The following is a 16,203-nucleotide window of genomic DNA, read 5'->3' as shown; positions in this document are numbered from 1 at the left end:
ATCTACCCAAAAAAAAAAAGAAAAAAACACACCATCATATCATAAACTTTCTTAGATCAGTCACATTAAACCTAAGTTTTGTGACCCTTTTAACCTTTATAAATATACACATACACAATATGATTATCAAAGACTTAATCCAAGTTTTATAAATATAATATATGTAATGTTATGTGTACCTAATTTCAAATGTCAAATTGAGTATTTAGATGATATGTTATTATATGATTAAGCGTTACTTTATCATTAATTCAAAATCATCCAATAAAATAATGACTCATTATCTGAATACTTAAAACTTTATGCACATAATTTTATTGAATGTGTTATTAGCATGTCTTAATGTCAAATATAAGATAGATAAAATGTTAGATAGAATAAAATTAAGTCAAACTGCCACTCATGTAGGTCCCTTACTTGGTAAGGCAAATTATTCAATTACCTCTAATGCCTTCAATTTTTGCCATTAAGTTTAACAACTTTGGCCATTACAATGATCAAATTACCCCTATATTGAGTTTCTATAGAATTAAGAAAATTTTCTAATTTCTTTAAAAATTAACTTAACAGTCAAAATTCAATTTTCAAATTTTTAAATATATTTTTTAAAAATAATATCGTCATTTAACATTTAAAATAGGTCAATAATTTGATTTAACAAATAAATATTAATATCAGGAAGATAATTGGATAATTTGTACAACCAAACCAAGGGGCCAAATGGCAAAGTAAAGCAATAAAGAAAAGGATGAATTTAATTAAACTAAATCACAATAGTCATTATTAAAGGAACAAAATAACTGTCCCAAAAAATAGAGTCCTACTACTAACCATTTTACAAGAACCAAAATACACCCTGTTGACAAGAATAAAAGACACTCTTAGGAAAAGCAAAATTGGTAAAAATGAAGAGACACACATCAATTGAATGACCCTTGAGAGACTCTAAGCTTCTGCATTGCTTATGACTTCATTATATTCTCAATTTTCATTGAAATTTTGCATTTCCATGCTTCAGTCTTGGCAATCTCAACATGCTGCTGCTTTTAACTGCCTTGGGAGTAAGATGCAAATCAAAGCAAGATTAGAGAGATAAAGGCTGTTGATACCAGAAGCTGAATTTTGGAAACTGGCAGGGTTGTACTCCCTCCTACTAGAGGACTTGCAGGTCCAAATGCTGCAGCAGGTGAGAGCCCCCCGGTTGTGCTTGAATTAGAACTGTTTCGAAATGAGATTCGCATGGTTAGAGCTAAAGCATATAGAAGCTATGAAATTGGATCAGTTCAAATGAGAAATATGATGAAGTCAGATTCTCACCTTCCTGCATATATACAGGATCCATGACCTACAAGGAGGTAACCACCAACCCAGAAATTAGCACAAATCGAGAGACAGAAAAGATGAAAAATCAGAAATCCTCAGATATTATGTGTGTGAGATTAGAAATACACAGAAGGGAACAATAGTGTTAAAGCCAAAACAGACAGAGATCTATGGTTACACCTAAATAACAATATGAAGGTCTCCTTAAAAATATTCACAGAATTCGTATAATGGCTTGAAATATTGAAGAGGGTGAAAAGGCATACGACCAGTTTTAGCATGTTGTTACACACTAACTTATCATTTAACCTAAAATGGAAATGAAATCCAGAGTCTTAACCACTAATCATTGGTCAAGCAGTATAAGCACAATCAAAAAAAGGGCAACCATGCATTTATTTCAACATGATTTTAGTGTACACAAGTTGAACTATAAACCATTCAATCCCCAGTAATACATAGAGCATGTTTCTCAATTAAATTAGCTTACCAGAGTTTTATTTTCATCTTTTGATCTTACTCATACTAAAACCTTTTTTTGTCTTTTCTCCAAATGATAAAGACAATAAAAAAGAAACAGTTTCTAAAGTGAACCACAAATATTCTCAGCAATGTATCAAATAAACACGTCACCTAATGGCTTTACAACATAAGTATAAACCAGATTCAAAGTACATATTAAATACTATTTTTTGTCAAATTACAAATTTTGAATCCAAACACACCTATAACCACATGAATGGTGAGAAAAGGATAGTGGAAACTTACTGGGATCAATAGAAGTTGTTGTAGCAGTGCCATCAAAGTTGCATGTTCCGCCAACACTATGCATTCTCTGATAATAATCATTAAAGGCATATGAAGCATGATTCTCGACAGTGTTGGGAAGATAACATGGCTTTCCCTCTTGGATGGCAGAGCAGTTAACCTTGCCTTGCCCACAAGCCCAATTCAGCGCTTCTTGCAACTTATCAGAATCTGCATCATCTCTTGCCACACAAAAAATTCCAGAAGAATTTCCAGTAGTTTGACTGGAACCACTCAAACTCAGAGGATAAACAGAACTGCCATTGGTAAAAAATACACCCCAGTTTTTCTCCGAAACAGGCCCAGGCCTCTTGTCTTCATTGAACAACTCATAAATGTATGTGTTAATGGGCATAGAAGTCTGACTGGGAGGGCCTGAGTCATTCAAGACTCTTTTGATAAGATTATTATTGTAGGTCTCAGCATTTTCCAGAGTTGCATCAGGTTCATTGGCTCCACCACGCCATGGCCAACCAGATTCTGAGACAACAACTGGGATCCCTGAAAGATTGTAAGCATTTATAGCATAGTAGGTAGCATCTACCATAGCATCAAACATACTGCTATAGTGGAAAAGTGTGTTCGGGTCAACAATTTGCTCGACTGAGGGAAGTGGTTGGAAAAGGGCATAGTCAATTGGAAAAATACCATTTCCCTTTGTGTAACCATAATAAGGATAGGCATTTAACATGTAATAGGAGTTAGTGTTCTTCAAAAACTGAAGGATCTGGTAAATTGTAGAGTTCCATAAAGAATTAAAGGTAGCTGTGGAAGGAGGAAACGGTTTAGGAATAACATCCATGTTGTGAGGTGTTGAAATTTTGACTTGGAAATTTAGATCTGAAGCTACTAAGGCTTTATGAAGGTTATTCATGGCAGACACCAAAACAGGTGCAATATTAGGGGCTGTGGTAAGAATCTCACTGCCAACGGCAATAGCTGTAATATTAGTTGAAGGCATGTAAGATGCAACATTTTTATTAATCCAGGCTGCTGCTGGTGGTGGAGTTTCTCCAATACCCAGGACTTCCTCATTTGTTACACCAACTATTACTTCAATCCCACTGTTTGCAAGGGCTTTCAGCATGTGACTATCAGCATCATATAGGCGCACATGAGTAATTTGATTGGCTTTAAGTATGGCCACAACATCCAAAGCTGATGGCATGTTTGAAACATCAGTTCCGATGTTTACCCCAACATATGCACCTAAACATTCAGAAAGTAACAACTGGTAAGATAGATGATCCTCTTGGTTGGACACTGGTATGGTTTTATGATCATAAGGGGAAATGCTTCAGCCTTCAGGCAATGTTTATTTTTCATACTAAAGCATTTTACAATTTCCGTTCCCTTCTTGTCTTGGCAGTCTTTGCCATCAAATCTTTTCTCTTGACTATCTTATTATACCAAAACCTCTGGTACTTCATTGCCATTATGCCCACAATCGATATGTCAACTCCCACATGTGTTATAATTTTCTTTTCTTTTCATCGAATGGGGTACTATAGGGCTCCAAGGTATAAACTCACTAACCAGAGAAACTATTCCTCTAAACTTGGTAAGAAAGAGGAAGTCCCCTAAGCTAAGTACTTTTAAAAAATTTTAAAAGGAAATGGAGACCATAATCCAATTCATATATTTATAATACGTTTAAGTAGACATAATTAAAAAGGAATATCAAAGTCCAGGACGAGTTTATTGAATTACCTAACACATAGGCTAACATGCCAAATACAAGAAAAAACACACTTCCAAGCCATTTTCCAGGTACCATCTTTCCAACAAAACTTCAACCCAAACCTTCAGTCCTCTGCAGTTTACACCCAGGCAGAGCTTTAACTGCCAAATCTTCCACAATCACAGACAAAATGGAATGTTATACCAAAAGCTGAAGGCAAAATTCTGCAAGTGGGACAGAGAACATTGTGGTGACTTTAAAAGAGGGAGTCAGTATAGGTATATAGTAAATAATGAAGATGTACTAAATATCATTATACCTTAAGAATCTCTATAGCAAACCAATACATACATAATGGCAGCATATTTCAACAGGAAATAACAAGTTCATAGAGGGTTGTTAGTCAAGCAGTAACTATCTAACTATAGTTTGTCATCCTCCCAGATAAATTAATGAGTAGAATGCGCAGGGGACACCAAGAGAGACAAGGAGCATGAAGAAGCCTAACGATCAACCTAACTGTTAAAATGAAAACATGCCTCAACTGAAGTCCCAACTAACTTCTATGATAAGGGTACAACATTAAGAAAATGAAAGTTTGAGCTCAACTTTAAGTTCAACCCAGAAGGTTAAATTAGTCAGAATCCTATATCCTAGTCAAACCCAATGAATCAATTTAGATATGACCAATCCCATTGTACTGGAAATAGTTCCTTATCATCCAATTTTCCCATACCACTACCAGTTACAGTTTAATAACTTGTAAAATTATGATTTTAGTAAGATGAGCCAATGTAAACACTGAGTGAATACGGAGTTGCAAGCATATATACTACAGGGAAGCTAAGCATGACAAGCCCTGATTTTAAACTTCCCATAACCACAATGCAGCATCACTGAACCGCAAAAAATTAGCGAAAGCAACTCAATATTCAACAAGACGGCAAAAGAAACATCTTAGCCAGACAATCTACGTTTCAATAAGGATCTTCACCTGTCAGTACCTCTAAGCAAAGACATAAAACTGTAACTATGTCAAGCTCAGACTTAAGGAAAACTAAAAGCAAGAAACCTGAAATTTGTAATTACAAAAAATCAAAAGTCCAAGACTGCACAAAAGAAGAAACCCAGATGCCAAAACCGGAACAAAATATCACAAAGCAAAGAACCCAAATCAGTAAGTGAAGCACAAAACTAAAAAAATACCTGACCCAAGCTGCCCAGCTGAAAGTCTTTTGAAAAGAATCAACAAACCTTCAAAAACGCCAGAAAGAGAACTGTTTCAAGACAAAATTCAATAATATGAGCCACTTTGGAACAGTATGGTAACTAGAACAGGACAAAACACACACATTCCTATTTCTTTAGTCACTGTACGAGAAAAAAATATATATATGTCCCACAATCTGTTACAGACGCTCTGTACATTTAATATAAGGTTTGTTTTGTTTGTGTACCTAATCTTTTTTTTTTCATCCGATGCCCAACAGTTTTGTCTTTTGGGACACCGAGATCATGGCCATCCAAATAAAACATATGGAAACGAGACAAGCAAATTGAGAGAAATTAGAGGAGAATTACGGTGATTTTGTTTATGATTTTCCCTCCAAAAGTCACCATCAATGAAGTTTTATTTAAACCTTGAAAGTAGTGGAGAAGTCAAAGAGAACGGTTTAGCTGTTACAAACTTAACATGTCTCAAGGAGATTAAAAGATTTTTTGTCCTAATTAAGTGGACTCTAATATGTTAATGACAATACAATTTTTTTCTTTTCTTGTTCTTTTTAAGAGTCCTTCAAATTATTAGAGGATCATCGAGAAAAGACTGCTGTAACAACCCTTGATTTTTGCTTTGGAGATTGATTCCACTATGATGGATGAAAACAAGGCTTTTGGCTACAGTACTTTGATGGTCCATTAGTGGACCATTAATGTAAATTAGCACCAAGCAAGGCAAGGACAGTCAATTTTCAAAAACAAAAAAATCCTAAACTTAAACCGAACCCTGTGTGGAAACCGAACCAGGCTCCTGCTGGAGTTGAAAACGGTGGGAGGGATGCAATCGTCAAAAGGCATATCCTTCATAGACTCTTTCTGTCACTGCTTTTTCTCATCAACTGGGTCCGTTCAGATGCCTCGGTCCCCACATTTCCAAATTATGCATTGAATTTTCATTATCATTGATGTTCAAAAGTAAGTCATAATCTTTGTATATTTATGTTATGATGGGAAATAGAGGTGAAGTCTGTTGGATGGTAGACAAATTTGAGTTGGGCCGATAAGTAAAGCCGAAAAGTATTCATTACACAGCAATCTAAGTTGAAAATACTAGCATACAGACATTAAAACTGCAACATCAAGAAAGTATCCTACAAAGTTGAACCTAAACGTCAACACGATTTAAAACAAATTTCTATTGTTCACATTATCTTCAAACAAAATCTGGATGATAGGTGTGACATAAGTATCATCTCCGTCGTGTAGCTCACTGGCAGGGAGACCTATCTCCATTGGGTTCTCCAGAGTATCCACCTCGTATTGGAGACTGGCTTCTGCTTCTGCTTCTTCTTGGGTATTGTCTTGGGGTCTGGCTTCTGCTTCGGCTACGGTTTGGGCCCTGTCCCCTGTCAGGACTTCTGCTGCGGCCCCTTGAGCCATTATAGGCTGGAGAATGTGAATATGACCTCTCCCGAATATATTTTCGATCACTGGGTGAAACAGATCTACTTCGGAAAAATGCAACCAAATTATACATAAGAAAGGATTGATTTCATAGGTAACATTGGACACCTCAGCAAGTAAAAAACAGGCATGGTGGGATGGCAAGACACCCACAGTCATTTTGATCAATCATATTTTTTAAACAGAAGGATAACATATCTGGAAGAAATACACATCAACAGGGATTCAAACATATACAACCAAGGAGTCATTTGGAATTATCAAGTAATTAATTCTATATAGCACATACAAAATAAGAAAATTAGTTGTTCTTTCAAGCATTACAAGTAACAAAATCACTTGCATAAACAAACTTTTGGTTCAGGGGAGACACTTTGCACCTTGTTTGCACTCATATTTTTCTTTTGTAAAACCAAAAATTTGTGTTTCAAGATAGAAAGACAACTCAACCTTTAATTTTTTTGGGGGATAAGGAGAAACACAAACATGACTTAACTTCAAATAGAAACTAACATAATATATTCCTCACCTGGAGTAATGCCTTCGTTTCAGGGGAGGGGAATATTCACGGGAGGGAGACCTGGCATAACGTGGAGGGGAGCGCAAATAACGAGGTGGGGATCGAGAATAACGAGGGGGAGACCGTCTTCGAAACCGACCCCTGCAACAGTGTAAATCATCACAAGGTTTAATTCAATTTCTGAGTTATGGCTATGTATTGTAACAAAATTATACTTTTTTGCCTGGCCCAAAGAGTTATGAAATACATTTTTAGCTCATACTATTTTAGCATATTTTTATTATTCTCTTTATCCTTTGAACAAGTTCAATTATGTCTAATTTGATTTCAGAAGGTATATTATTAGTTAAAATAAATCAAAGGTCAAACTTCACATAATCTATGCATTCCCAAATAGCACGGTGAGAGTACAGTCACCAGGACTTAAAATAGGTGTGAGAGGCCATCAAATTTGTAATCAGAAAATTATTTAATTTCACAGCACATTTATGTCAGAAAAATAATATTTGAACAGATTTTCTAAATGGCTCAGCTAAAAATTCAAAATAATGGTTATTTTACCTCACTCGTTCCCTTGCCCTCATATCAGATGGCTTTTTCCTGTTCTCCTCTGCAAACACAACAGTTAACTCTCGACCCTGAAGAACCCAACCATCCATGTGACGTTTGGCGTCAGCAGCATCAGCAGGATCTACAAATTGGACAAAACCAAAACCCCGAGGTTCCCTGCAAAATTTAAATGGTAAAAAAAAAAAAAAAAAAAAAGGAAATTGTCATGGGAGGGGCTTCAACTGAACAAAAATATGTAACATGTTCTGTGCACACCAATAACCTCTGCTAATTGAAAGTTGCCAAAATAATCCCCAGTAATATGGAAGGTCATGATAAACATGAAAAAAGCAAGCACTTGCCTGCTGACATTGCAAATGTCAGTTTAAAGATGACTTGAAATTCTTCAAGACTTGGAACATCTTCTTAATGTATTCAAACCCAACTTCCTTCCAATCTTCATTATCATTAACATCATCTTCAAAAGAACTCTAATTACTTGATTGATATCTTCGAAACGTTAAATCCACTGTTAATCTCAGCAACTTCAATTAACGCACCCAACTTATGATTACAATAGAGTATATCATGAAGCGAATACTCCATCAACAGACTTACAGGCAAGCAGGTGCTTAGAAGGGTCTGCTTGATAACAACTCAACATGCATTCTTTCAAACATTCTTTGTACTTCCTGAATTCTCTAAGAATGATGACAGCAAATTTTGAGAAAACAGTGTTTTGAAATCATTGTTTTACTGGAAAGTGGGTAGTAAACCACAGAAGACAAATTGTGATATTTTCATTGAAAAAACATTAAAAAATGAAGAAAATGAATATCCCAAAAAATGACTCCAAAACCATCTCTCTTAGTTTATTTCAGAAATTCAAAATAAATTTGCAAGATGCCACCTAGCAAGTCCTTGACTTAATCAAATCCACACAAGATGTAAAACCCCAGTTAAATTTAGAACAAAAAAACCCTTTAAGATCAAAAACTAAAGTGCAACACAAAGCTACTTCAAACTTCTACAGCTAGCAGATATTAGCTCACCCAGTGTAATAATCCCTGGGCAAGTAAATGTCCTTAAGTGCTCCAAACTGCTCAAAATGCCTGCGGAGTTCTTCTGGCCTGCAAGAAACAGAAGTTAAAGATTAAATGGAATGCCAATCGATGCTACTAATTTAGCCACAAGAAATTCAATTGAATTGTCCAAAACAGGCAAAAATGTTAAGTATCCAAAGGCTTACATCCCATATTTCGAATCAACTAAAAAATCCACTCCAACAAATATTCAAGCATCTACACTAACCAATAATACTAACATGCAATTTTTCAGCATGAAACTTGTTTGAGATTGTGGAAAATAGAGATTAAGATATCAGTTACTTCCTAATTTATCAAATGTATATTTCCTATTTTATTGTGTGATTCTCCTCATAAAACAAGATATTAATTTCCTTCTATTGGGATCTAATTTCCTATTCTATGAGTTTGTAAATACACATGCAATTTTAATCAGAACAAAAAGGTCACAGAATTACTCAAATTCTGCATGGTATCAAACCAGAAGTTTGGGAAAATTAGTCTCTTTTTCCTTGCTGGAACAGTCATCAGAACAGTCCAACAGTCACCAGAATCTCAGGAATCTCGCCAAAATTTGCCGATTCACCTCAGATTTCTATCAAACTGTCATTAGAATCTCAGATAACTCAGTGAAAGTCATCAAAATCTTGCCAAAAGTCACCAATTCACTCTAAAATCTGTCAGAAAGTATAGAACCATCCTTGTTGGTGTCGCAAACACTCTCAGATCTTCTATAAAGTGCAGATCCATCCATGTCGGTATCGAAAACAACCCTGCCAGTGCCAAAAACCACTTGTCATCACCAAAATCTGCTGATTCATTCTCAGAAAGGTGTCAGATAGAGACATAATCTGCCAGAAAGTGCAGATCCATCTGTGTCACAGCTGGAAATCATCCAACTCTGTCGGGATCCGCTTAGACCTTGCTAGAAATCGTTCATTGTTACCGAAAATTATTCAAAGTCGTCATATACCCTTTATTGTTGCCAGAAATCTTCCAAAATTTGCAGATCTAGTTTCATCTCATCCTTTTCAAATCCGAATCCTAACCCTAACCCATGACTAAATACAAGATGGCCTTCAATGGTCCCAATCAGAAATGATGTTTATATGTGGCAAAGGAAAAGAAGATTATCTCACCGGCAGTACACCCAAACCACCCGAAAAAGATTCAAAGTTCAAAGTATGGAAGGCGGAAAATAGCATGATAATGTCTTGGCTAATAAACTCCACGAACAATGAAATTGGGGTTTTCCACTTTCTACGGCCATTGAAATAGATCTAAACCTAATTTTGCCTTCCAAAATGAAATCTAGAAAGGGATCCTTTCAGAGTTCCCTTGGCATAGTTTCACCAACATCCTACTTAGAAAGGCCTCCATGCTAATACAGGAGAAATTTGTGAATGTGCCATAATTCAGAGGTTAAGATCAAATGAATAGATACTATTATTTAAAAAATGAAGTTGAAACTTTTGCTAACATAGGATTGTGAACACTATCCTAAGCCATAACCCATGCCCAAACATGGGATGGCCTTCAACACTGAATCTTCAAAATCAGAAGTAGCCTCTTCAAAGACACCTGTCCTAAGCCCCAATATAACCTCCAAAAGTTGTACTCTTCTTATTACACAACACAAACTAAATGAGAAGAACTACCTTCAATAGTCCCAATCAGAAATGATGTTTATATGTGACAAACAAAAAGATTCTCTCGTGGTACACCCAAGCCACCCGCAAAAGATCCAAAGTTCAAAGCATGGAAGACGGAAAATAGAATGATGATGTTTTGGCTAATAAACTCCATGAACAATGAAATTGAAGTTTTTCATTTTCTATGGCCACTGAAATAGCTCTAAAAATCATTTTGCCTTCCAAAAAGGAAATCAAGAAAGGGATCCTTCCAGAGTCCAGTTGGCATAGTTTTACGAAAACCCGACTTAGAAAAGCCTCCATGCTAATATAGGAGAAATTTGCAAGTGTGCCATAATTTAGAGATTAAGATCAATTGAATAGATAGTACTATTTAAATAATGAAGTTAAAACTTTTGCTAAGATAGGATTGTGAACCCTATCCTAAGCCATGAACCATGCCCAAACACAGGAGGGCCTTGAACACTGAATCTTCAAAATCAAAATTAACCTGTTCAGAGACACCTATCTTAAGCCACAATATAACCTCCAAAAGTTATACTCTTCCTATTACATGACACAAACTAAATGAGAAGAACTACCTTTAATGGTCCCAATCAATTATGATGTTTATATGTGGCAATGGAAAAGAATGTCTATATGTGGCAATGGAAAAGAAGATTATTTGGTGGTACACCCAAATCACTCGCAAAAGATCCAACATTCAAAGTATGGAAGGGGAAACATAGCATGATAATGTCTTGGCTAATAAACTCCATGAACATTGAACAATGAAATTGGGGTTTTCCATTTTCTACAACCATTGATATAGATCTAAAAATCATTTTGCCTTCCAGAAAGGAAATCAAGAAAGGGATCCTTCCAGAGTCCCCTTAGCATAGTTTCACCAAAACCTTACTTAGAAAAGCCTCCATGCCAATACAGGAGAAATTTGTAAATGCACCATAATTTATAGGTTAAGATTAATTGAATAGATAGCATTATTTAAATAATAAAGTTAAAACTTTTGCTAATATAGGATTGTGGACGCTATCCAAAGCCATGACTCATGACCAAATACAGGAGGGCCTTCAACACCAAATCTTCAAAATCAAAAGTAACCTCTTCAAAGACACCTATCCTAAGCTACAATATAACCTGCAAAAGTTCTATTCTTCTTATTACTCAACACAAACTAAATGAGAAGAACTACCTTCAAAGGTTCCAATTTTGTGATTAAGGACCTGAAAATTTTAAATATTTTCTCACAATGGAAGATGCTCGATCAAAAAGGGATATTGTAGTTTCACAACAAAAGAATATACTTAATTTACTAAAGGAAATTGGGATCTTTGGTTGTAAATCTGTCAATACTCCACTAGCCAACAACTACAAAAAAAATATATATATATAATCAAGGAATGTTCTCCTATAGACAAAAAAGAAGGTATCAACGTCTTGTGGGTAAACTTATATAATATATATCTATCCCATACAAGACCAAATATCAGTTTTTCAATTAGTATAACAACCCAACTAATAAACAAATAGGAGTTGTATTCTCAAGAATCTAAAGATAACCCCAAGTGTTGGATAGTTTTATAAGAAAACTCAAAATAAGATGTTCAGATTTATTCAGATATGCATTGGTCTGGTTCTAAACTAATTGAAGATCTACCAAAAGTTCTTGTACCATGTATGGGGAAACTTGGTTACATGGATAAATGAGAAATATTTTGTTATTGCTTGGAGTAGTGTAGAGACAAAATTCAGAGCTATGGCTCATGAAATTTGTGAAAGAGTGACTCAAAAAGGTTCTTGACAAAAAAAAATCCCTTCAAGAAAATCTATGAAAATGTATTATGATAATCAAGCATCAATAGATATTGCAAAAAATCTTGTACATCATGATAGAATAAAACATGTGAAGATAGATCATCATTTCATCAAAGAGAAAATCAAGAGATGAATTATTTCCTTGATCTATACACCCTCGTCTATTCAAACCTTCAAAGTCTTCACCAAAACATTGTCACACACCATCTTTATAATCTTAAATCAAAGCCAGAAATAATTAACATGTATAACCTAGCTTGAGGAGGAGTTTGGAAAACAGAGATTAAGATGTCAATGACAATTACTTCCTAATTTATCAAATGTATATTTCTTGTTTTATTGTGTGTGATTCTCCTCATAAAACTAAAGATTAGTTTCCTTCTATAAGGATATAATTCTTGTTCTATGAGTTTGCAAATAGCCATATAAACCATTAATATTGTACAGTTTAATCATAATAAAGAAATCTTAGAATTACTCAAATTCTACATAAACCTTGAGCCCTTTAAACTTGGAGTGTAGATCAAATCTTTATTAATTATGGACTTCAACATGTTTTGAGTTCCAATTGCTAAAATGACTTCAACCAATCTAACTTAGATACTCATTACACTAAATACCCATTCATTTTCATTTTCCACCCCAATGTGGGACTTATATAATCCAACACTCTCCCTCAAATGCAACTAGGCTACCAATTAACACTTGCCATATATGGAGTGATCCATCTAAAATTGGGTATAGCTTTCTTGGCTCAACTCGAAACAAGATTGTCTAACTTTTCCTGGCTAACCATCCAAACTTGAGTTTGGCTCTTCTTGGTTCAACCCAACACAAGATTTAACTAGCTCTAACTAGCCCATGAGTCCCCTGGGTTTAAACCCAAAGGTTTGGCTTCTTTCAACTTAGCCCACCATGCTCAAATGGATTTTGGATTAATGGGCTATGATACCATGTTACGGCAGTTTCTTGGTTTGAATAATTTCCTCCATACATTCTATTCGTTCATCAAGGGAATTTATACAAAATTAAAGGAAATACAATCTAGAAAAAAGAAATAAATCAATGAAAAAGAAAATAAAATATTATAATAATTCTTTTCTAAATATACTAGACTCAATCAATACTATCTAAACTTGAAATGATTCTAGAATATATGAGTAATGTTGGAATATATGTCCCACATTGGCAAGAAAAATAACAATGAAAAGATATAATTTAATGGGCATCCAAGTTAGATTGGCTTAAGTCGTTTTAACAATTGGAACCCAAAACTTGTTAGATGTTGATTCACGGTCTAACTTTAATGGGCCAAGATTTCTAACATGGTATATGAGCATAGGTTCTAAGGAAACATGTTTTTCTTTTATTGTACACATTCTTAGAGGTCTCCGACGCCTAAGAGTGTTTAGGTTTCAAATAAGGGGAGAAAATTATTAGGGTTTCTATTACTTGGACAACCACCTTTGATTGATTGTAAGAGGTCTCCACTGCCTCAAACAGCCGAAAAATTGGAGGCCCCGGACTCCTCCTCGAATTGTCCGGTTTATCTATGTAATACTTCTTATCAATAAAATAGTATTTATTTTGTTTTTTGTTTTATTTTGTGTTTTGTTGAATAAAGAGCTAGATTTCTAACAAAGGCCGAATTCAAAGTTAAAAACCTAAGCTCTAGGAGATAATGTCTCGATATGGAGATAGCAAAGAGTGAAGAAAAGATCTTTATTCCTCAAAGGATATATACTTTTGATCTCCTAAAGGAAACAAGAAAGTTAGGGTGTAAACCAACAAGTACACCTTTGGATAGAAATTGGAGGTGTAAAAATAATTATGCTCCAATAGATAAAAGAAGATACCAAAGGTTGGTAGGAAGGTTGATCTATTTATCTCTTACTCGATCTGATCTTGAATGTTATGAATGTGGTAAGCCAATATATGCATTCTCCCACGCAGACAAACCTTTAATACGACTATGCATATCCTAAGACACTTAAAGGGAACTCCTGAGAGGGATAGTTATTTCAAAAGAGTAAGAATAGAGAGATAATTGGCTTTGCTAATGCTAAAAAAGAAAAACATATTTTCAAAACTTATGCTCTGATACCATGTTAGAAATCTTGATCCTTTAAAAACTTGGAGTTTAGATGAACATTATTATTAATCAACATGTTTTGGGTTCCAATTGTTAAAATGACTTAAGTCAATCTAACTTGGATACCCATTGCATTATATTCCCTTTATTTTTTTATTTTTCTTCCCAATGTGGGTTTTATATTCCAACACTACTTATACATTCCAAATTCATTTCAAGTTTAGAAAGTATTGATTGAGTCTAGCAGATTAGAAAAAAAAAATTATTGCAATATTGTATTTCCTTTTTCTTTGATTTATTTCATTTTGTATAGATTATATTTTCTTAAATTTGTGTAAGATCTTTGTATAAATTCCCATAATGAATGAATAGAATATGTGAATGAAATTATTCAAATTGAGAAACCATTGTTTCAAAACTCACCCTAAACTTAGCCGCTCAACAAAAGAACAGAAAAAATGCAGCAACAACATTCTACAATACAGGTGGCTAATGATACACAGTTTAAAGTTTTCACTCCGTTCAATGTTACAATTCTTGTTTGATATTATAGAAATACAAAATTCAAGCTTTACTTTCCAATTTCCACTTTCAATGTTACAATAAACGTTCCATATTACAAGTTTGAAGTTTAAAATATCCCATCACAACTATAAAGAATTGACTCAATCACCATTCTTCAAATTCAAATATCAGAAAACAATCATAACTTCGAGCAGTTACCTGCAATCATGGCGAAGGTTACGCACGAGAAGGCTGGTGGGAAGATCTCGGCCACGACCACCACCGTAGCGACCTCTGGGGCTCGGGCTCCGTCCCCTCCGACCATAGACACCACCCCGTGGCGGCGGCGACGGCGTGTAACTCCTTCCTCTCATCTACTCGGGCAAACCTTCAACATATCGAAGAAGTTTCAATATTTCAACAGTTAGAAAATCGATAATCGAAACTGAAGAACGAACCCAGTGAAATTAATCGATTAGACAAGTAGATGTCACCTGTAATTAGACAGAGAGAAAAGTGAAGAGCAATGCTAGGGTTTGAGATCGGGGATAGGGCTTGGTTAATATTAGATTTAAAAGTTTGGATTGGCGCTGTGTTTTTATCCATAACAGTGAGTAGGCCTTGAAAATAGTGTGTATTTTTTTGGGCTCTTTGAAAATATTTAATCTTTCCTGGGTTTATGATAATTAACAGAATATTATGTGCTACCCTTTAATTTTTCAAATAACATTCGGATACTAATTTTGCATTCCGCTCAAATAGATCCCAAAAGTTTGAAAAGTATACCTTAAATACCTCTTTGTCCTTCCTAGCAGTATACTGATAATATTTGATATACTGGAGTTTTCCATCACACAAGGTATCAACGTGAAGAGACATGTCTTCACAGGTCTGAGCTATCTCTAGCAACGATCAATCGAAAGACTAGCAACCAAAGAAAAGTGTGTAGGGAATTAAATTCAAAGTTTAAATAGAACTCCCCTTAAAAGGAAATTTGTCTAGAATCTTTCACAAAGATTTTTATATCTCTTACTATTTTCTTCTTGTTAGTCGAAATATATTTGAGATTGAAATAATCCCATTTTAATTCAACTAAAATAATAACAAATTCATATAATTATGTTAAATTAGAAATCACATGATTATCTTAATTTGATTGTAACTTATCCGTATAAGTTTTATAAATATAAAGGACCAAAGAGAGATAAAGGGAGAAACTCTGAGAGATATCAACATATACATATATCAACGTAAGTTCATATATCCACTCAATTAACGTAGTTGATATCATAGTTTTATTAAATTCTAATCGTTATTTTCATAGTTTGACTTACGCAAGGCTCTAAATTACCTACTTTATATGATATTAAAAATCTCGTCAACAATTTAATACTAAAAATAAGATCCTTTGTAACACTCTTTTAGGACTAAAATAACTAGATTTACTTCTATAAATAGGGTGAATAAGACTTACTAAAAATTATTGCAAAATT

At 34.6% G+C, this 16,203-nt stretch overlaps 2 protein-coding genes across 3 annotated transcripts; both read right to left on the bottom strand.

The window, feature by feature from the left end:
• Window positions 1-737: 737 nt before the first annotated feature.
• LOC123225029 (glucan endo-1,3-beta-glucosidase 4-like) lies at window positions 738-5,177 on the bottom strand. 2 transcript variants are annotated; one of them, XM_044648874.1, is made up of 5 exons: window positions 5,018-5,177; window positions 3,841-4,035; window positions 2,092-3,339; window positions 1,318-1,345; window positions 738-1,218 (listed from the first exon to the last, which is right to left on the bottom strand). In XM_044648874.1, exons 2-5 carry the CDS (start codon window positions 3,905-3,907, stop codon window positions 1,074-1,076), a joined length of 1,488 nt encoding a protein of 495 aa, XP_044504809.1. In that variant the 5' UTR covers window positions 3,908-4,035; window positions 5,018-5,177; the 3' UTR covers window positions 738-1,073. The 2 variants fall into 2 exon arrangements, with proteins under 2 accessions (XP_044504809.1, XP_044504810.1); XM_044648875.1 differs by lacking the exon at window positions 5,018-5,177 and adding an exon at window positions 4,806-4,979.
• An 887-nt stretch (window positions 5,178-6,064) lies between these two features.
• Window positions 6,065-15,338, bottom strand: LOC123226136 (serine/arginine-rich SC35-like splicing factor SCL30A). The gene is made up of 6 exons (XM_044650621.1): window positions 15,205-15,338; window positions 14,930-15,098; window positions 8,615-8,692; window positions 7,575-7,739; window positions 7,023-7,154; window positions 6,065-6,534 (listed from the first exon to the last, which is right to left on the bottom strand). Exons 2-6 carry the CDS (start codon window positions 15,082-15,084, stop codon window positions 6,297-6,299), a joined length of 768 nt encoding a protein of 255 aa, XP_044506556.1. The 5' UTR covers window positions 15,085-15,098; window positions 15,205-15,338; the 3' UTR covers window positions 6,065-6,296.
• Window positions 15,339-16,203: the final 865 nt, after the last annotated feature.

The sequence above is a fragment of the Mangifera indica genome, chromosome 9, assembly GCF_011075055.1.
Source record: "Mangifera indica cultivar Alphonso chromosome 9, CATAS_Mindica_2.1, whole genome shotgun sequence".
Taxonomy (NCBI): Eukaryota; Viridiplantae; Streptophyta; class Magnoliopsida; order Sapindales; family Anacardiaceae; genus Mangifera; species Mangifera indica.
Note: the sequence above shows the minus strand (reverse complement) of the source record. Positions and strands in the feature narration are given on the sequence as shown.